The following is a 23,120-nucleotide window of genomic DNA, read 5'->3' as shown; positions in this document are numbered from 1 at the left end:
ATGTGTTGATATACATTTATAGCACCATTTACAGTAGGCATCTTAAATATGTATGTGCATTAAAGATCACTCAGAAAATGTGACCTCTCACCATAAACTGTTATTTTAGAAATCAAATAAATATGTATGGTTTCCTTAGCCAAACAAGTACAGTGGACCCCCGGTTAACGATATTTTTTCACTCCAGAAGTATGTTCAGGTGCCAGTACTGACCGAATTTGTTCCCATAAGAAATATTGTGAAGTAGATTAGTCCATTTCAGACCCCCAAACATACAAGTACAAACGCACTTACATAAATACACTTACATAATTGGTCGCATTCGGAGGTAATCGTTATGCGGGGGTCCACTGTATTTCGTAGGATTACCTTTCCTTTTGACACACTTCTTAAGTTTCCTAGGCACTGATAAGGTTAACTTATGGAGGACACATGTCAGTACCTTCCAATACCTGCTTACTGGCACTTGAGGTTTTGTGGTCAGAGGGCACGTTAAAGCCACAAACCTTACACTTAATAAGGTTCCAAGTGTTTGTTTTCTGGTTTAAGTTTACCCTTGAGCTTCCAGGCCATTCATTAAAGTATGGTCAATTACAATTGTTTAGCCAATGCTGTTGTCTTTATGTCTTGGGCAGTATGGCAAAGGGCGCTGTCTGATAAAAGTGCCTACTGTATGTGTCACTTGTATGTAATTTGTAGCTGATTGGCCAACAGCTGAATGAATCCAGGTTCAATACTCAGACAAGGTGAGACTTACTGCCCCTGTTCACTTGTCTATAGCAGTAGGTAAGTACTTGAGTGCTAGGTGTCTATTGCAGGTTGCATCATGGGGAGTAGTATTATACCTTTGATAAGGCTGAGCCTTGAAATGAGCTGGGGTTAGATAACAGTTCGTAGCTTGTCCAACACATGGGTATCATAACTGTGGAAATGCTTTACCACAATAAAGACACCCAAGTGTTGCACAAGTGTCTCATTCATCAGCTTGTCAGTTTTCCAGACCATTTATGTAATAATAGTTCTTAGCCTGCAAATTGAAAAGTATACAAAACAAGTAATTAAAATTTTCTGGGATGAGAAGAGTGGGGCAGAGCCCACAAGCTACACTTCATATTCCAAAGGTCATTGTTACATCCTTGGGAAAGGTAGTGGAGAGTAGTCAGGTTTCTTCTTAGGAAAAGATGATTTGAAATCAGCTCAGCTTCCTTATACCAAGAGCCTTGAAGATTTTTATAAAATAACGTGACATCAAAAAATGTGATTAGCTTTCAGGATGCTTACCAGTTTTAAAAAATATCAAGAGTGACATCTACAGTGAATTATTATTATTATCAAGGGGAAGCGCTAAACCCGTAGGATTATACAGCGCCGAGGGGGGGGGGATGTGGAAGGCATTCAGGCTTAATTCGGGGAACTGGAGCACAGATCCAATTCCCTAAATCAAGAGCCCCTCACCAACTTCAAGGAACCTTCCGTGAGGGGATCTACAGTGAAAACTTCTGAATGTCTACAGTATATTATAAATTTTGTACTATTTATGTATATGTAAGGGTGAAATAATTATTTTTTCTACCCTAAACTTTATAATTTCTAACAATGCTACTCACTGTATATATTTTTAATGGGTTATCATAGCTGCTTTACACATCTGCTGCTATGTATGATAATCTGTGTAACTGTATTTGTGTGTACCTGAATAAACTTACTTAATAAATAATTTTACATAATTGCAGGGCGCGAGGATGGGGTGCGTGGCCAGTAAGCCTGACATCAATGACCTACATGCCAACATCTTTCAAGTGGTGAATGTGGATGACCTTGGCCACCGCTTCAGTCCTGCTAAGCTGGAGGTGACTGACACCGATTTGGTGCTTCACCAACGAGGCAAGTCTGCAATTCGCTGGCCACTCCGATGTCTCCGTCGCTATGGCTTTGACGCAGAGCTGTTTAGCTTTGAGTCTGGCCGAAGGTGCCCCACAGGCCCAGGCATTTATGCCTTCAAGTGCCGACGGGCAGAGGCACTTTTTAACATGCTACAACTCCAGATTCAAAATATCACAGAAGATGCAGCATCTCGTGATGTGGCTGCTCTTCCTCCTCAAGTGGTCAACGAAAGTAGAGACTTGACCCATGATGACTCCCGCAATAGTGGGACTGTTGGGGCTACAGACCTTGAGGGATATTTGGAACCCGTGCAACGACCACATACCAGAGTTCCGAACAATATAGCAGCTACCTCTATAGGAGTACCAGCTGGTTCAAGTGCTAGTGCAGTAAATAGTGTTGTTGGGGTTGTAAGTGGAAATGTTGGTGGAACTGGTGTGACTTATGGTGGGGCAACTGGTGTTGCTGTTGGTGGTGGTGTTTGTGGACTGGGTACAATTCGTTCTCCTGCATCTCCCCCTGCACAACTTAGCCCACCTCCTCTTTCCTTTTATGAAAATAGTTATGATGTAAATCGAACTGAAGAGACCCCACCAACTCCAGGCCATGAAATGAGAGAGCCACCATCTACACCAACAGAACCACTGAGAACAGTGTTTGTAAATCATATAGATAAAACAGTGTCCTATGAAAATCATAGTGGAAGGCCAGTCTCTTATACAAATTCATATTCAGATAGACCCACATCACAGTTAAATTCAACACAGTCGAAGCGCCCAAGATCATATGTGAACATTAACTCTAGTAAACCTTATTATGATATAAATACAAATGATCTAGTGTATGTCAATGTAGGCCCAGACCGTCTTCATGACCATAACCATGTATATGTTAATCTTGGACCAGAAAAAGATGTACCTGCAGTGCCTCCTCGACCGTCTCTCGCTGCAGGATCTGCAGGATCAGGCTCCTCCCATTCTGGCACCACTACTACCACTGATACCGACCACCACCCTCCACAGGTCAACTATATCATCCTTGATCTAGATCATGGGTCAGATTCCTCTCAAGCAGCACCAGTCAGTCCATTGGGATCTGTAGCGTCTGGTCCAGAGTCACCACATCCTTTAGCTGAAGGCTATGCTCAAATTGACTTTCACAAGACAGATGCCCTGGGCCGTGCAGCAAAGGCAGCATCTGCATGGGAGGATGGATCAAGAAAAACAAGACATAATTCTACTTTCACAAACCCAACAACCCTGACACGCCACAACTCTTCTTTGTCAGACTGAGACACAACATGATTCTAGTGCAGGCTTCCTGTTTGAATTAATGATGGGAGAATACGAAGCTTGCCGTGTTGCAAATTGGATGTCTATTACAGCTGAAAGTGGCTTCATTAGGAACCTGCCACTGCTAATAAATAATACATCTATGTGATGTGCCCAAAAGCTCTCAGGAGCAGTATTATAGCTGTATATAGGTACTCTGACCAGGAAGTATGTGCACATTTCAGCTGATAAACCTTTAAAGTAAAGGTGAACAGTTTCCTTCTTTATACACTGATGATCAGGCAGATAATCATACTTGTCATTTGTTTACATAGCAGTCAGTGTGGCTGTTTTTCTACCAAAGTGTGCCCCTTTGGCTGCTGAGGACCCATGTGACCCTGTATTGGGGGGAGGGGGGTGAACTGTTTAATATGATTCCTTAGAATTAACTTAGATTCAGTTAATTCAGTGTACATTAGACATAATTAAAATTAGCAATCACTCTTTCATTATCACTTTCTTAGCCATTAACCCTTCACTCATCCTATTTGGTAGCTGGGATATGGTAGTTGCTTTCATGCAAGACATCAATAAGTTTCTTATATTACAAAGTCAGTGGTACCTATTAACACAGAATTTTTCACTACCCATTGGTGCTTAATTATTTTATATTAATAAACATTAATTGTGGATTTCCTTTTAATCCAATAATCACTGGCTAATAAAATGCATATTTTTTTTAAAATATTTAAATTAATGTAATTCATTTTATTTGAATTCTTATTGTGACTGTTTATATTACACTTGCACTTATTTCAGTGTAATGTGGCTCACTCATTTTATATACAATACTTTAATTTGTATTCTCAATTGATTTATATGATATGAAACATTTAAATTTTACCATATTTATTGATTCCTTGCTAAACTTAAAAACGTTAAAAATCTAAATCTTTTATTATAAAAGCAGGAAGACTACATATCTTAATAATCACAAGTGTCAATAATATTTTAACAGCTGAATCATAGTGCAGTACAGTACCTTACTTTATCTCTACATATGTATTTATCCACATAAAACCAGGTAAGGGATCATTAAACAACTAATTTATTATATACAGGATCACGAGGGGATGGCAACAGTTGATGTAAACATAGGTCACACAACCAACTGTCTTTACTATAGTTTCTTCAGGCATTCTAGGCCAACTCATTTATTCATGCTTGTAATTGTTTTTTACCAGCTCAGCTCCCCACTCATCCCCAAACTTTTCTGTCTTAAGCAAACCTCAGTTTAGTAGGAATAGTTTTTCATTATATTTTTACTTAGTCTTAGTTTCTATTATGGATTTCTCCAGTAACTGCACACTCATTACAACCACCTTTTTATTGGCCCAAGAAACTACTGACCTAGTTACTCTTGAGACACTTATGCAACTATGGGCTTATTGAGGTCAAGAAAGGAAGAGGTTAACAGGGCATGTCCAAGTTCAAACATTCTTTTATTTCTTGTCTATGACCACACCACCCTAATGGAAGCTGTTAACTCCCTGACCAGTGGACATTTTAACACCCTTACTTCCAGTATGCCTCTGAGGAATATGTAAAAGTATTAAAATTAAAATAACAATCCTTTTTCTTTAAATTTGTTATTGCAGTTAGGTGTCTTTGTAACTAATTTGACATATAATCTCTCAAAATTTTTTCCCCAAAATGTTAAGAACATTACAATTGACATTTACAGTGTATTACAAGAACTACGAGGCTAAAATTTCTTAATATTAAGCAAATAAAAATCTTTAAAAAGGGAATTGATGCACATAATGCAGCAGTTCACTCTTGCACATCTGTTTTCTTGCAGGCATTTGGTGTAATATTGTCATGTTCAGTATCTTAATAACCTTTCTATTATTTTTAATTAAAAGGAATTGCCAAAATCTTTCATTAGGCATCCAGGAGTTTGTCCTGCTGCATAGTCTAATCATCCAGTAAACATCATAAGTTAGAAAGGTCTTCTGCATGACTTACTGCCATTGTGTTTATATCGTTTGGTGCTTTTCGACTCCCAAAAACACTTTCCTAGAGCTTTTGTATGTTTTCATCAAGTTGTTGTACAGGAGGGCCCCGCTTATACATCAGTTAGGCCTTGTGCTTCTGTGGTCTCATATAAAGTGATTATAATTATTATAATCATAACCAAGCACTAAACCCAAAAGGGTCATATGACTGGTAAAGTGAGACATGCTTTTCCATAAATCTGTGTCACAGTACCTTTATTAGCTGCTCTACTGCATCCACCCACTTTTCATCTTTCATCTCTTCCCATGATTCTGGTTGCTCTATTCCAAATAACACTGGCACAGTGATAGCCCTTCATATGATCATTTTTAACTGTCTTTCCCAGCCAGAGGAATCAAACAGATAAGCTGCACAACTAAATAAAGTAGCCCCATTTGAGCTTCTTTGCAGGCTCTATGAATTCTGAGAGCATAGATATGGCTGGTTAAGATTTTGGGGGAAAAGAGAGGGGCTTTCATCCAGTTAGAGGCAATACTGCACAGTGACTAGTGGTATCTTGCTGGGTCACTCAGTGCCAGATGCAAGACAGGGTAGAGTGACAGGTGCAAGGCAGGACAAACTGGCAGGGTGACTCCATATCCTGCAGTTGGTTAGTGGAACTACATTTTCCTTAGGTTTGGCTACACCACATTGAGCTAAGTGGTGTGAGCCATTTGGTTCCTAGGGGCATAGGTTGGTTGTCATGAAATAGTGTTGAGTGAGTCAATGTTACATTGTTTTCCCTTTTTACTTTGATGGTACGGTTCTCACTATATGTTTTAGTGTTGGGGTAGCTTAAGTAAAGACTTTATAAAGTCTAGGGTAATACATTCATGATTGGTCATCCTCAGTCTCTGAAATCTTTTCACCAGCCCTCTCAACAAGTTATGTATACTTCTATTACAAAAAATAGGGATATATTCTAGACAATATACAGAATGTACAAATTAGAAATTCTCATTCGTAACATAATCTTGCACACTTTTAGCTGCCCTGCTAGGACAACCACATGGTCCCTTCTGAAACAATTAGCTCTCCTTTTCTCTTGAAGACCTTAACCCAGTGTTTTGACACACTGTAGTCACCCTGGGTAGAATGGTTACACCATATTCAAGCCCAAATCTTACCTCGGGGGCACTCACATCCTGCCCAGAAACAAGAAAGAGGAGATCCTTCCCAGCTTGAAGCCAAAACAAGAGTGAGGCAGAGAGAGGGGTCTCAGCTAGGCTCCTCCCATCCACCCACCAAAACAAACAAAAGACTGTCGACAAGCCCAATTCTTTAGCTACTACAATAATTTTGTTTTTCCCACTACTACACCTTATTTTACTTTTATGATCACCTTATTTTACTTTTTTATGATGTACTATTTTAATTGTGTGTGTCTATAGTACAACCTATTATACTGAAAAAAACATGCTTGACCCAACTAGTTTTTTCTCCATAAGTGATCTACTCTTATGACAGAATTAAAGCAATTGTGCCCCCATCAGTTCAGTATAATTAGGTATCCCAGAGTAACTGTTACTTAGATACATAAATACATGTTGGGTCCTATAGCCCCATAACACCCCCACCTCCAGACGAAGTCTCACAAAAGCTAGCCGTCTCCCTCGGGATACAGCTAGTAAAAAAAATTATCCTGAAGGTGGTTAGCAAGACTAATAGAAGTTTTAACATATTACCCAGCACCATAAATGCTCTTCATTTTACTGCTACAGTGGAACCTCAGTTTTTGTTTTTAATTCATTCCAGAGAGTCTGACGAAAACCAAATTCGATGAAAACTAAAGCAATATTTCCTATACGAAATGATGTAAATCCAATTAATCCATTCCAGACACCCAAAAATATTAATAAAAAATATATTTTATAGAGAATAACTGTAGTTTTACATACAGAAAACAATGAGAAATAAATATGAAGCACTAATTTTAATGGATGAATGAACATTTAAATCAGCTTTACCTTTATTAAAGACTTGTTGGCATATGGAAAATGGCAAGGAGGGGAGAGGGAGGAGAGTATTGTTTGGAAGGGGAATACCCTTCCATAAGGACTTCAGGTATCAAGTCCCTACCTGGGGTTACTTCCCTTCTTTGTCTTTTACTGGCATTAAGACCAGCTTGAGAGTCACACAAAAAATCTGTCCAGAGAGGTCTGTTTCTGGTGTCTCTAAGATTTGCTTAAAATGGGATGTGGCATTGTCATTGAACATGTTGCAGACACAGCTTGCAACAGCTTTGTTAGGGTGATATTTCTCCACAAAACTTTGCACCTCACTCCACTTTGCACAAATGTCCTTAATTGCTTTTTAATTGTACTTTTCTACAAGTTCTTTCTTGAATTCTATTATGTTTCTCACCTTCTTTATCAAAGGGCTGGCACTTGGAACTTTCTTTGGCCCCACGGTGACTTATTTAGCAGTCAGACTCAATAAACAAGCAGAAAAAACAATTGATTATTACAAAATGTTTCGTATGAATGCGCAGGGTAATGTTCACTCGACAAGAAACAAAGCCAGACTGACTCAGAATGCATGCATGGGATGCTTTGTGTGAGCATGGGTGTGTGGACACGTTCAGTATGGTGGACAAAAACCAAGGTGACAAATGAAAACTGGGACAATATTTTGACGATAAAAAGTCATCGAAAATCAAATTTGACGAAAACCAGGACAAATGAAAACCAAGGTTCCACTGTATTTACAACAAGGTGAAGATACTACTTGACAATCTACAAATATTCGAGGCTATACTGAACCTTCCCATACCATACAAAATCCCTGAAAGGAACAATACTGGAACAGATTGTAGAGGTTTTTAAAAAAAAAACATTTTAACCATACCCACATACTCATCCTCAAAGGTGCAACTATTAACAACTTTAGTGGCTTCTAAACACAACATATATTACAATGCAAGAACTGCACACAATGCCTACTGTGCAAGCCAGCACTGACAGTCTTGTGCCTCCACTGTGATCATCCAGCAAGGAACTGGTACTCCAGGATGGCATCTTCCTGATCAAGAGATGAGAGTAGAGCCAAATCCAAAGCAGTCAGGTATACCCCAGGCAGGAAATTTCACAAACATGTCAAGACATCTCTCACATAGTGGCTGTACCAAACAATGAGACTTATCAGTTAGCACTCATGATCCTCAACATGGTCATACACTTAAGCCCATCTTCCAAGGTCCCACTCCACACAGATCCTAACCTTATGAAGATACAGAACATGGAGGGGTCCAAGGACCACAAAGGCAAATCTGTTGGGCCATTTTATACACAGAGCACACCAAGACTCAAATATACCACATACCTTCCTGAACTTCTCATGTCATCAAAGGTTGTCAGTCTGTGCCTCAACTCGCATATACATGTATATATACAGTGGACCCCCGGTTCATGTCATTAATCCGTTCCTGAGAGCTCATCGTAAAGCAAAATTATCGGAAAGCGAATCAATTTTCCCCATAAGAAATAATGGAAATCAAATTAATTCGTGCAAGACACCCAAAAGTATGAAAAAAAAAACTTTTACCACATGAAATATTAAGTTTAATGCAATAGAATAATTACAATAGCAATAATAAAAATAGAATAAACACAATAGAATACAGTGGACCCCCGCATAACGATTACCTCCGAATGCGACCAATTATGTAAGTGTATTTATGTAAGTGCGTTTGTACGTGTATGTTTGGGGGTCTGAAATGGACTAATCTACTTCACAATATTTCTTATGGGAACAAATTCGGTCAGTACTGGCACTTGAACATACTTCTGGAGTGAAAAAATATCGTTAACCGGGGGTCCACTGTAATTGACACTTACCTGTAATGAAGATCTGGTGATGATTGATGGGATGGGAGGAGGGGGGAGAGTCGAAGTTTTTAATTTTTAGAAGGGGAATCCCCCTCCATTAGGACTTGAGGTAGCAAGTCCTTTTCTGGGGTTACTTCCCTTCTTTTAATGCCACTAGGACCAGCTTGAGAGTCACTGGACTTCTGTCGCACAACATATCTGTCCATAGAGACCTGTACCTCTCGTTCCTTTATGACTTTCCTAAAGTGGTTCACAACATTGTCAGTGTACAGGTTGCCAACACGGCTTGCAGTAGCTGTGTCAGGGTGATTTTCATCAAAAAAGGTTTGCACTTCAAGCCACTTTGCACACATTTCCTTAATCTTTGAAGCAGGCAATTTCCTCACTTTCTCCATCCCCTCCTCCGAAGCAGTTTCCTCAGGTCTGGCCTCTTGATGATCTAGCAGCTCATCAGTGGTTAGTTCGTCATTGTCCTCCTCCACCAACTCTTCCACATCCTCCCCACTAACCTCCAACCCCAAGGACTTTCCCAATGCCACAATGGATTCCTCAACTGGCATAGGATTCTCAGGGTTAGCCTCAAACCCTTCAAAATCCCTTTTGTCTACATATTCTGGTCACAGTTTCTTCCAAGCAGAGTTCAAGGTCCTCATAGTCACTCCCTCCCAAGCCTTACCTATAAGGTTTACACAATTGAGGATATTAAAGTGATCCTTCCAAAACTCCTTTAGAGTCAATAGAGTTTCTGTGGTCACTTCAAAGCACCTTTCAAACATAGCTTTTGTGTACAGTTTCTTGAAGTTGGAAATGACCTGCTGGTCCATGGGCTGCAGGAGAGGAGTGGTATTAGGAGGCAAAAACTTGACCTTAATGAAGCTCATGTCCCCACAAAGTCGCTCTGACAAGTCTGTAGGATGACCAGGGGCATTGTCTAACACCAGGAGGCACTTAAGGTCTAATTTCTTTTCAATTAGGTAATTTTTCACAGTGGGGGCAAATGCATGATGTAACCAGTCATAGAAAAAGTCCCTAGTGACCGATGCCTTAGTGTTTGCCCTCCACAGCACACACAAATTAGCCTTGAGGATATTCTTTTGCCTGAACGCTCTGGGAGTTTCTGAGTGATACACCAATAAAGGCTTCACTTTGCAATCACCACTAGCATTGGCACACATGAGAAGAGTAAGCCTGTTTTTCATAGGCTTATGTCCTGGGAGTGCCTTTTCCTCCTGAGTAATGTAGGTCCTGCTTGGCAATTTCTTGCAAAACAGGCCTGTTTCGTCACAATTAAACACTTGTTCAGGTTTCAATCCTTCAGCCTCTATGTACTCCTTGAATTCATGCACGTATTTTTCAGCCGCTTTCTGGTCTGAACTGGCAGCCTCACCATGCCTAATCACACTATGTATGCCACTACGATTCTTAAATCTTTCAAACCAACCTTTGCTGGCCTTAAATTCACTCGCATCACCTCTAGTTGCAGGCATTTTTCTAATTAGATCCTCATGCAACTGCCTAGCCTTTTCACAAATGATCGCTTGAGAGATACTATCTCCAGCTATCTGTTTTTCATTTATCCACACCAGTAACAGTCTCTCAACATTTTGTAACACTTGTGATTGCTGTTTTGTAATCACAGTTGCACCTTTTGCAAGAACAGCTTCCTTGATTGCCGTTTTCCTGCTCACTATAGTAAAGATGGTTGATTGGGATTTACTATACAACTTGGCCAGGTCCGACACACGCACTCCACTTTAATACTTTGCAATTATCTCTTTCTTCATTTCAATAGTCATTAGCACCCTTGGTCTCGAAGGGTTGGCACTAGAAGCTTTCTTGGGGCCCATGGTGACTTATTTTGCAGAAACAAGCACCAGAAACAGTGATAATATGGATAATATGGAATGTACCGAATGTATCCTTAGATGTGCGCACACTGGCTGGCTTGTAAACACTGGCACACATGGGGCAGTTCAGGCCACATGTGGACACGTCTCGTATGAATCGTATCGCGTACCGGGTTTTGTTACGGGAACCGGGGCAATTTTTTGGCGATATAATGCTTTGGATACCGGATTTATCGGTTACCGGTGACTTCGCGAACCGGGGGTCCACTGTACTTACACTCACTCTCGTCACACTCTTGGCTCCGACTCATCTCTTTTACAGCTAGATGGCTGGTATGGAGCACTCAGGCTCGCCAAGAGTTCACCACTGCAAAAACAACAAGGTTAGCACAAGACAAACACTATGTACAAAGCATGCACCATGCATCTACATGAAACATCTAGAGAGCATCAGCAACCACATTCTCTGAGCCTTTTATATACTATTTGACTTCCAAATTAAAGGGCTGCAGGAACAAAGCCCTTCTTAAGAGTGATTTTGGTCACCATACACAGGAACAGGATGAAGAGATCCTGAGACATATACAAATGCTGAATAGCCAACCCCAAAATGAAAATTTTCTTTCCTGTGGCAGAATGCTGACACACACTTAGAATGTTATTGATAAATAGTAACAATTCTGCAACCTCTCGCAGTACAAAAACAAACACCAAGGACGTCCCTTTGCACCCAGGCTGTGTACATCAAGTTTACAAAAATACCTTCACGTTTCATCTCATACATAAATTTTAAGTGCACAATGAGCCCAATTGGAATTACACACATGGAAATGGTACTGGCACACAGGCCATGGAAATCACATCCTCCTGCCCCATGTTTTAGTTTAAACATTTTGCATCTCTTAGTGCATCAGTATCAAGCTTTCTAAATCTGTAAACCTTAGTTAACTGTACCTTATGGCAGTCTGTGCATATGATAAGGGTGCCATTTAATTTGGGAACCATGAAGCATGGAGGTGCCCACTTACTCTCATTAAGCACTAAAAACTGATGTTGGAAGAATTTCACTTCTTTCTCCATATCCCATTTTTCATGCTGATTTTTCCCTCACAAGAATTGTTGAATTGGCTCAGCTTCCTTAACAATTACCTCATGGGGTTTCAACTTTTCCTCTTTACTGACATCCCAAACTTTACAAAGTTCCACGGTGGCTGAGCCAACTTGCCAACAATTTTCTCAGTAAGACCAAGCATGTGTTTCCCAAAATCATTTACAAATATGGAATTTCTTAAATATACTTTTGCCATTACATACAGATTACTGTTTTGCACCCATTTACCTACCATTAAAACATTGGTCACTCTGGATTTCTGATATAACTTTAAACCCTTTAACCAGTTACTGTGTACAGTACTCTTATTCTTTTTCTGCTCGGGTGTGTGGGTTTTATACCTTACATCTGAGAACTTCCCCCACACCATGTTCAGCTCACAACAACTTGCTATCAAGATTTTCACATGAATTGGCTCCAATGTCAGCACCTCCTCTCCAGCCTCCAAAGCATTATGGTCCACATTATAATCCCACATCATCTTGGTGTCTGAAACTGAGAAAAAGCTCCGAGGAGGGAGCATTACCATCCTCCCCAAGACAATAGCTCAGAGATTCCAGAGTGCTTCCCTGCTCAGCAAATACAAAGAGAGGTATCCTCATCCCTTCATCTGAAATACCTACAGGGAGATAGCCAACTTGGTATGCAGATTCTACCCATAATTTGTGTACAAGTGTCCTTATGGTCGAACCCGTAATACCCTTCAGTAATATATCTACTCCAGTATAGGTATCATTAGACACTGGCAGCACTCCAGAACATAGCAAGGAGTAGGTGCTACATCCATCTCTCAAGGACAGTACGTTCTCAACCCTACCCACATCCTTATGCAAGGCAACTGTGAACCTACTAGAAAATACATGCATCCTGGGGTCTACACTATTCAAAGATTCCTCCTCACCTTGTTTTGAAGACCTAATACAGGCAACTGGATGTGTCCCTGCAGTTAGGGTTCCCTGGGATGGTTCCTCCCTTTCCTGATTCAGCCGCCTAGACCAGCAAAACTTTTGTGTGTGTCCAGTTTTATTACAGTAGTAACAGGTATAATTTTTAAAAGTGTTTTTACCATTTGGCGTAGGACTGGTACTGTTTATTCGAGGAACTGAAACATTGTCTGATGGCCTAGGTAAACTTTGAGCTCCAGCTGACTTACCTTGTCCTTCTATTTGAGAGGGTGCCTCAGTCTCTATTTGTCCCTGAAAATTCTTGTCCCACTTACCTTTATGATGATAGGATTTGGAATAAGGCTTAAAACAAGTGGGGGTCTCCTTCTCAGTGGGGAGGGGTTTAGCCCTCCGGACCGTCAGGAGATCTTGGCCTGTACCTGCTCATTCTTGCTGGCTTCAGGGCACATCAGGGACATATAACATGCAGTTATTAGTCAAACATCCTTCCACTTTGGTCGAGGTTCCTTCTCCAAGCACTGGAAAGCCGGGCTTGATGTGGCATATGCAGTCAGTGGCCCTACAAACCCCAACAACAACAAGAAGGGGAAATTTCAGAAGGAGCATGACTTTTTACTTACCAGTTTCCTACGAGCTAAGAATCTGTCACCCAGATCCAACACTGCTGAAAGATTATCCGGGTTTTTGTCCTCCAAATATTCTCTGAGGTCAACAGGGATCGCATTGTACTATTCCTAATGAACACTCAGATCTACTAATTTATCAAAGTCTGTTCACTCCTTTGGAACAAAACTATTTCTTAAAAAGAAACAGTTTCTCATTCCTAAACTCAGTTAAGGACTGCCCATCCTGAAATTTTTGACTTTTGAACTTTTGCCTATATTTCTCAGGCATCATTTGGTATGCAAGCAGTACTTCCTCCTTAATTTTATCATAGTCAGAAAAATCTTCCCCCTCCCGAGTCTCTACTCTTTGGAACCCTTTACCCACAAGCTGCATGCAAACTAGGGTAGCCCACTCCCTTGTGCCAAAGCACTTCTCAAAAAAAATGAAAAATATCTGTCTGGGCCACTCTGTAAACTTGGGGACAAAATTTGCAGCTTTAGTTATGTTAAAGTAAAGTACTGCTCAGACTCTTGTTCTGAACCTCCTAACCTTTGATGTACTCTCTCCTTAGATTTCATTACTTTCATTTCAGCCTATAGTACAGCTAGTTTAAGTTTTATCCTCTCCATTTCCTTATCACCTGGAGTAGGTGATCCCTTATGGTCACTGTTAATGACATGTTTACTGATGAATTATTATCCTCCTCACTGAAGACTGAAAAGTTTAAAGACTCAGCCTCTAACATAGCTTTTATATCCTTAAACACTTGCTTCCCTCTTACAGTATCAGTGGACAAAGTTTCCCCACAGGCAAATAAAATAACACAAGTTGAATGTAAAATATGCACATAGCACTTACCATAACCACCAACAAAAATGTGTTACCTAACTTTTCTCCTACCTAAGAGGAAAACAACCTGCAAACTAATATGAAAACAACACTTCCACTGACCCACCTTGGTAAATCCTCTCCTACCAGAAACATGTTACCCCATACCAATACATATAGTTCAAAGAATGTTTTGAGTTATTTCAGCAGTCAAATGACTCTCCTGGTCAAGCTCCCATGTTACGTTGTTTTCCCTTTATACTATGATGGTACGGTTCTCACTATTGTTCTAGTGTGGGGGGTAGCTTAGGGTAATACTTACATTCATGATTAGCCATATTCAGTCTCTGAAATCTTTTCACCAGCCCTTTCAACAGGTTATTTAAACTTCTATTACAAAAAATAGGGATTCTAGAAAATATACAGAATGTACAAATTAGGAATTCTCCTATTCGTAACATAAGCATGCACACTCTTAGCTGCCCTGCTAGGACAACCACATGGTCCCTTCTGAAACAATTAGTCCTCCTTTTCTCTTGATGACCTTAACCCAATGTTTTGACACACTGTAGTCACCCTGGGTGGAATAGTTACACCATATTCAAGCCCAAATCTTACCTTTGGAGCACTCACATCCTGCCCAGAAACAAGAAGAAAGAGAAGGAGATCCTTCCCAGCTTGAAGCCAAAACAAGAGCGAGGCAGAGAGAGGGGCCCAGCTACGCTCCTCCCATCCACCCATCAAAACAATCAAAAGACTGTCGACAAGCCCAATTCTTTAGCTATTACAATAATTTTGTTTTTCCCACTACATCTTATTTTACTTTTATGATCACCTTATTTTACTTTTTTATGATCTACTTAGTTTAATTGTGTGTGTGTCTATAGTCCACTGAGGCTTGACCCAACTAGCTCTTTCTCCATTCTCTTACGACAAAATTAAAGCAATTGTGCCCCCATCAGTTCAATATAATTAGGTATTCCAGAGTAACTGTTATTAGATACATAAATACATGTTGGGTCCTATAGCCCCATAACAGTCAAATCTATTGGGCAGCAGGTTGGACTGAGTGGCAAATTCTAGCAGTCTGGTAGAAATGAAGAGCATTTGTTTTAAATGAAGAGCATTATGTTTTATCATAAAGCATTTACTAAAAAAAGAAAAACAATCATATTCCCTTCTGATTGGTCCATATTCAGCCTATTCATGTTATTTGCCTTGAAAGTAATTACGCTAATTTATTCCGTACTAATTATATTCAATGGTTTTATTAGTATTGTGATTGACTTACAAAACTGTAAGGGAACTTGAACTAGAGCATGCCATAGCCATGCTGCAGTGAGTTGTCTAGAAAAACCTGTATTTGTGGTCACAGTGGGGCCCATGAAAACCTTCGTAGAGTGCATAGAAATACACCCAGTTTTATTAATCTAATTAGGCCACTCTGGGTAGTGCACCGGCCTGCTAGTTTTAGGACTGGCTTGCCATGGAATCGAACCCTCTGTTCAGTAAGTTATTAGTGTTTTGAGAAAATAATTAAATAATTTTAGCTCAGTTTCACCCCTTACAAAATACATGTATAATTTCATCATAACGCTGCTAATTTGATTTTAAAATTACTGTATTCAAAACCACATTTTAACTTGGCTTTTCAATATGTGATAACTGCTTCTACAGAAAATTTACTGTACATAAAAATTTGTCAAATTTGAACTTGTATTCTCATTGAATCTATAAGATTAATATAGTATCTTACTTCACATTTACCCTCCCTTTCCTTGGATCTAATCTGATCTGCCTCCCATTTCTCTGGGGCTGTACAACCCCTATGATTTTAGGGGTCCCCATGAATGTAATAATAATAATCATATTCCTCAGTGATCCATTATTATAATTAAATTCATGGGAAAAGTGCTAAACCTCTATGGGTCATGCAGTGCCTGGAGGAATGAGAGACAATCAGGTTCAGGGAAAGGGAGTGTAGGTCCCATTCCTTAGATCAAAAGTTCTTCACCAGCATCAAGGAACCTTCCTCGAGGGGACCCATTGCTAAATTTGAAGCCAATTAAAAATATTAATCTTTTATACTCTTAGATTCAACATACCTTAATAATCACTTTCGTCAATAAACTTGGACTTGAATAATGTTACATTACCTTATACGTACATATTTGATGTTCCACTTAATAATAATAAGTGACTGTTAAATGGCTAATGAATTTGGCAATTAAACTGTCAAACAACTTTACATAAAGTGGCATACTGTACAGTATACAATTACAATTTTATATGTACAGGAAAAACAGGGAAGCTATTGTACAAAAAAACAGGCCACTCGTGTGACTGACAAATACACAATTTTTAACCACTCTAGGCCAGCCCAGTTACTTATGCTTCTTACTGGCAATACCACATACTTACCCAAAAGCACTAACTCCAAATTAATTTCTGTCCCTAACAGAAGTGGGTTATACTTCAACTAAGCCCCAAATCACTGTACTCACTTAGCCAGTAACTGTTTAAATTTATTAGTCATGTTTTTTTCAGTAGACTGGACAGACTTGTGACTTAGCTACTCATAAGACAGTGATTGACTATGGGCTACTTGGGGTGAAAAGGGCAAAGGTTAAAAGCTCAGGTCCTAGTCCAAATATTATTCTTATTTTTGGACACCCCTCACAATTATACATCCACAGAATACGTAAATTTATTAAAAGGAAACCCTTGTGACCCATCTTTGCCTTCTCATCTCTGGCTGCTGGTGACTGATAGTATTCCTTTACATTGGTCTTCAGGTCAATCATTCCTCAATGGATGCTCACAACCCATGTAACTTTTTTTTCTTTGCCAGTCCCATCCATTTGGCTTTCAAGAAAATAATGTCTCTACTGATTAGCCTTTATATTAACCCCTTTGAATATGGTACAGTACTAGGATACTTGGTCACTTGTTGCTGAAATATCTGGCCTACTTGGCATTTTGACATACAATTTCACTTTCCTTTTTTGTGGATTAATGGATCATCTCTTGTGTAGTTGATAAAGACCTAGTTAATTTGCTGTAAGTCCATAGTTTATCTCTATACAGCTTAATCTTCATACAATTAACAATATACATACATTAATCTTACAATTAGGCTCAATGTTTGTGTTCATGGACTTGTAGTGGATAAAATTTAAATCTTTTATATACATGAAGCATTGCTGGTACTGAGGGTGAACTCACCATCTGAACTTTTGTAAACAATGTTAAAAACACTGTTATGACAGTAAAAATAACAAGCTATTTTAACTTTTATTATTTTTTATTATTTAAACAAATATGGCACTGTTATTACTGGTAAGTGTTTTTACCATCACAGTATTAAGAAGCTGAGTTCACCCTCATTATCTGTAGTAACTCATCAACTTTTAGGAATAAAAATTCTGTGCATATTTGATGAAAATATACTAAATATATCTAAATCAGTATTCATTAAATTGCCTTGCTTGAGCACACAGTTAATTCACATATTACGATGTACAAAACAGCAAGAAAATCATTATTGTTATTGGCTTTTACTTATTTTTTACATATAGTATTGGTATCTTATATAGTATATATCTCATGGTTGGATGATGAAACTGGACCATAGCTATATTTTAATATTTATAGATACTTGAGGCCTATCTTGGCATACCTTAAGAAAGTAAAATACAGTGGTAAAATGTGTATGTTATTAATAGCTAGCTTTCTACAGATTTGTACAAAATTTTAATTTTAATTGGAAATGAAATGGGGAAATTACTAGGTGCTCAGAATAGTTACTATTAATGTAATTTCATTTTCAGTATTCTGCTCTGCAAAATATATTGAGAGGTCTATTTGTTAGTTTTCCTAGGAAGCAACTGCTGACAGAAATTATTGTTGCCTTTTGTACAATTGCTGATTTTTGTGTAAATCCACATTCAATGCAGCACTTTTGGATCTGCCACACAATCATACTTTACACTACACTATTCCTTAAATATTGCTATTTCTTATATCTCACCTGTACTGTTTTCTGATCACATGATTTCCTTTCCTTCCCTTGTCCCTGAGGAAAACAGGTAAAGATATGGAAATTTTTTAATTTTGTACCAATACTAACCTTTCAACCTAACCTACCAGTAATATGTAATACAGGTTGGCCATCACTAATCTGGCAATCAATAATCCGGTTCCATCAGTACTCTGGCGCTAATTTCAGCTATCATAACTTCAAATTTCCGGGGTCGTCACACCAACCTGGCACTACTCTTTGGTGATGCTACTTGCTGCATAAATCATTCCAATTTCTTTTTCTCCATTTATTGCTATAACTTGCTCACTTTTAGCCCTAACCATGGTTCCAGTGAATAAGAGAAATGCTTCTCATTGTATAAAGCACATACACTATACATTGTTCATAAAAGATAAGGTGGCCTTGAAGCCACTGTCAGTCGCCATGAGCTCAGCTCACTCAGATAAGCTGTGACTTGTAAATTTGGGCCTACATATGAGAGACTAGGTCTGTGTGGTAAGTGTGCACTATATATAAAAAATCCTACAGCACGCAGTGCATAATGAGAAAAAACTGCGACTGTGTTTATGGTGTAAAGCCGACTTTGCGGTGTATTTTCGTATGATTTGTACGCTTGTACAGTATTCTTGTTTTTTGGTCTCATTTGATAGAATGGAAGATATTTTACAGAAATAGATATAATTTTGATTGGTTTCACATCAGAAAGTACCTTAAAACTGAGCTCAAGGTAGTGAAAATGTTTGATTTTTGCTGATGTTCAAGAGTAAGCAAATGATGTCCACCATCCAATACGTGTCCAACTGGCCAGTCATGAATGGGTTGACATTATTTATACAATTATTACAATAATGCAGTAGTCTACATAACAGTAAATCTTCTATTTTTGTGTGTGAATAAAAATTCAAAATGGAAAGCAAGTATAATATAAGAGGGGCCTGGAGATGTGACTAATGAAGAGAGAAAATTCTATTTTAGTGCCAGGAATATCTGCATTGTTTATTCTGGACCCTATTTTGAAATTTGTATGAAACTAGCCAAAGTACCGATTTCTGACCACTTTATTGGGTAGTTGAAATAGGTGAATGGGAGGTTTCTTGTACTCATTCGACAGAATAGAAGGAATACTAGCAAAATAGCTATGAGTTTGGTAGCCTGGAATAATGGAATGGGCCAAAAATAGGGTGTACAGTGGGTGAAATCGCCGATGCGTAAATATCACTGTTTGGTTAAGTGTATTCTAACCTAACCGCTCTGTAATAAGGCAAAGTCACTAAACTGGCACCCTACAGGTTCCGATGATGCCGGATTAGTGATGGCCAACCTGTATATCCTTTTACACCTAATCTAACCAAAATTTGCCTAACATTTAGTTAATTGTTTTCCTGGGGAGGTGATGTGAGTCTTTTGTCAGAGTATTTTGTTGTTGTTATTATTATTATTATATTCATGCAAAATGATAAGCCCATAGGGGTCTCACAGCACCTGGGGAATATGAGGTAATCAGGTTTGATTCAAGGGAAGGGTAGCTCCAATTCCTTGGATCAAGAACCCTTCACCAGCCTTGAGGTACTCCTCATAAAGGTTGGCATTTTATCTTTTCATTCATTTGTTTGCCTTCCTAATTTTGTATACTTGTTAAAGAAATCCTTCAAATCACCTCAGTTTTTGCTCCTCTCCTTCCCAAAGATAATAATTATTAATATATTTAACGGGGAAGCACTAATCAGGTAGAGAGTCTCCCCAACATAAAAAAAATTAAACTCAATCATTTAAGTTTTTTATATGCAATTTTTTTTTATTTTGCTCTAAAGCTAGTATAGCAACTTAACCTAACCTTGCTAAAATTTATGTAAAATAATATTGCTTAATTTACCTAACCATACCAAGAATTTGTATAACTATATTTAACTGTTTTTTCTTGGGAGATGAGGGGGGAGATGCAAACTTCAGGTGACCCAATCATTGTCAAAAACTCAAATCTTATAGTGTAAGCAAATGACATATGGTTAACTTAAGTGATAGCTAAACCCAACTATAATTTTTTCATATTTCTGATATTGGTAGTTTACAATATGTACTTGGTGTACAGAGAGTCAACTATTCAACAGGATCACCTGAAGATTCACTTCCCCTCTTTACTCTCCAAGTAAATTAATGTAATATAGTTATGCAAAACTTTCATATACAATTTTGCATTTTTGCACTAAAACTGTACTAGCAGCTTTACCTAACCTTGCTACAATTTATGTACCATTAATGTAAAATAATTTACCTAATCTATGAATTTGCATATAGTAACTATATTTCACTGTTTTCCTTGGGAAGTCACATCTTCAGGTGATTGCATGAAAAATTCAGCAAGTATTACCAGCAGGGAATGCAGGTTCAGATGTTACAATTTAGATAGACAACATTTTCTTCAGGTTTACCTCATTCTAAGATCAACTGCTGCAAAGCAGCATTATAGGGTTTACTATATTTTCTTGTGCAATAAATCAAAGAATTTTACAGTATTGTTAACTGAAGCAAAGAGCATCAAGATTTGTAATTTAGCGTCTGGTGCACTTGAATACAGCTGACATTACTATACTTATAATGCAAGAAATGTTGCTCATAATTCATGCAACTTGCTTTTTGTTAACTTGATTTTTTTCACCTTCCTCCTTATTAATATGTGGATAAAATATGACTTTAAATTGCTTCATTTGTTAAAGGAATTTTTGCCTTTTGTTTTGTTTTGTCAGTTTAAGAGGGAAATGACAGTATTCAGTCAGTAAAGTACATTACTGCAGTAATACTCGATAACTGTTGCATGAAGTGTTAAAAAATCTTTGCTAATTGTTTTCTTAGGTTTTATTAATCAGAGTCCAGGGTTCATATGATCCAGTCAATATTGGGAACAATGGTGTGACACAAGTGGGCAACATGGAAAAGGGTAGGGTACACTGGACTTAAGGGTGCTTTCATGTTATGGTTCTAATAGATAGGTGTGGCCACTGGCATTGGTTAAGGAGGTTTCAGTATATGGGGAACATAGATACTACCATACTACATAGTGTTTACATACTGTTGGATTTACATTTGTAAAGGTTGGTGATGGACACTATTAGTGCTGGTAGGGCATAGGCACTGTTAGTGAAATTTGGCATGCCTTTCAAGTTTTGCAAATGTATAATGATCTTAGGTGGAAGAATAAATTTATTTTTACAGTGTAGTATCAGAAATGGGGTAGAGGCCCTGCTGGCGTAACGTGGCACTGCTAGCAGGGCAAGGGCAATGCTGGAATGAAATAGCAATGCCAGTGGGGCAAAACATCACTGCTGGTGTGGAATGTATTGCTGGAGTTACATGCTCTGCCAGCAAAATACAGTAAGTGCCAGTGTAGTATGGTACTACCAAAAAGGCAGGAACATTCTGCTGGCATGGTTTGGCACTGCTGATGTGTCATAGTGCTGCTAGCAGAGGATAGGCAGTGTTAGCAGGACATAAATACACTAATTATACCATTAGTTCAGCATTGGAGTCTTCTTAGCATTAGTACATAACTAGATAACTTTTGACATCTGTTCTCACAGCTGCAAGACTGTTAAAAATTATCACAAATTGTAAAGTTTTTTATGGAACACTTAGGATAGATTTGCACAATTTGTGTAAAATGCTTTATGTTCCATGCCTGATGTCAGAATGGTGACATGCAGATCTCACGTGAAGCTAGAATGTATGTGATGGACTATGCCCACTGAGGACCAGCCACCTGGCTGCTTCAGGACATGCAGTAGTTCCCAGCAAGATGCATTTGTATTATATATATCCAAAGACTAACCCAAGATAAAAATATATGCATTGTTTATTTGAAAAGATTTTGACTAGATTATAAAATGTTATTTACTATGGTATTTTTAGTAACCCCCCACTTAGTCTTATTTTAAATAACTGGATCTTCTTTCCTTATTTTACTAAAATGAGAATGCAGGAATAATGCATAAACAAATTTAAAATACTTTACATAGTAGACTACACAGTTTACTTTGAAGTTAAACTAAATGCTAATAAGAATTTAAGAAGAAATTAAAACAGGGAATGTTAGAGAACAAACCGTACAAGAGATGAATACAAGTGTGTATCAGAACTTAGATAATAATTGTTTCTGTAGAAACTATAGTTTCTACAAAATGAGTTTCTAACTGGCATTTAGTAAGGTCTGATAAAATATAAAGTATTAATAAATTGATACTCATAATGCCTGTAAAATTCATCTGATTTTTGTTTCTTTGGTCACATGTAGAGTAAATATACCCTTTAAGAGGGGTGCCTTAATACTGATGAAGACCTGTTCATCCCAGCAGTTAAGCCACTTTCCTCTTTCTTAGATCAAACTTGATTACCCCACCTACCACTAGGTGATGTGTGGCCCTATTGGTCAGTCACCTGTGTGTTGATGTACACTTACCAGGAAAGTCAACAACTTAAGATCTCCATTACTCTTATATTTGTTAGTATGCCAGTGGATGATCAGATATTATTATAATATTACAGGAAAGCACTAAACCTGTGTGGGCCATTTAGAAGTACACAGCAAGAAGAAATTATCTTCGAGACACCTGTTCCTTAGGAAACACTACCATTCAGTGATCCTTTGCTCTTAAGCCTAGCTCTGGTAAGCCGGCGGGCATTTAACAACTGACGAGTTATCATCTGATTAAAACCTGTATAAGAAAGCATTATGTTCTTTCCTGACTAT

General features: G+C 38.4%; 1 protein-coding gene across 2 annotated transcripts in view; it reads left to right on the top strand.

Annotated features, from left to right (window-relative positions):
* Window positions 1-22,268, top strand: part of LOC128699182 (fibroblast growth factor receptor substrate 2) — a 40,297-nt gene extending 18,029 nt beyond the window's left edge. The window contains exon 2 of one of the 2 annotated variants that reach the window (XM_053791759.2): window positions 1,734-22,268. In XM_053791759.2, the coding sequence (XP_053647734.1) occupies window positions 1,734-3,176 (1,443 nt within the window). In that variant the 3' untranslated portion in view covers window positions 3,177-22,268. The remainder of the gene's footprint in view (window positions 1-1,733) is intronic. The other variant, XM_053791760.2, reaches the window with a different exon arrangement.
* The last annotated feature ends 852 nt before the right edge of the window (window positions 22,269-23,120 follow it).

This window comes from Cherax quadricarinatus, chromosome 54 (genome assembly GCF_038502225.1).
Source record: "Cherax quadricarinatus isolate ZL_2023a chromosome 54, ASM3850222v1, whole genome shotgun sequence".
Classification (NCBI taxonomy): Eukaryota; Metazoa; Arthropoda; class Malacostraca; order Decapoda; family Parastacidae; genus Cherax; species Cherax quadricarinatus.
This window is presented reverse-complemented; position numbering and strand designations above follow the sequence as displayed.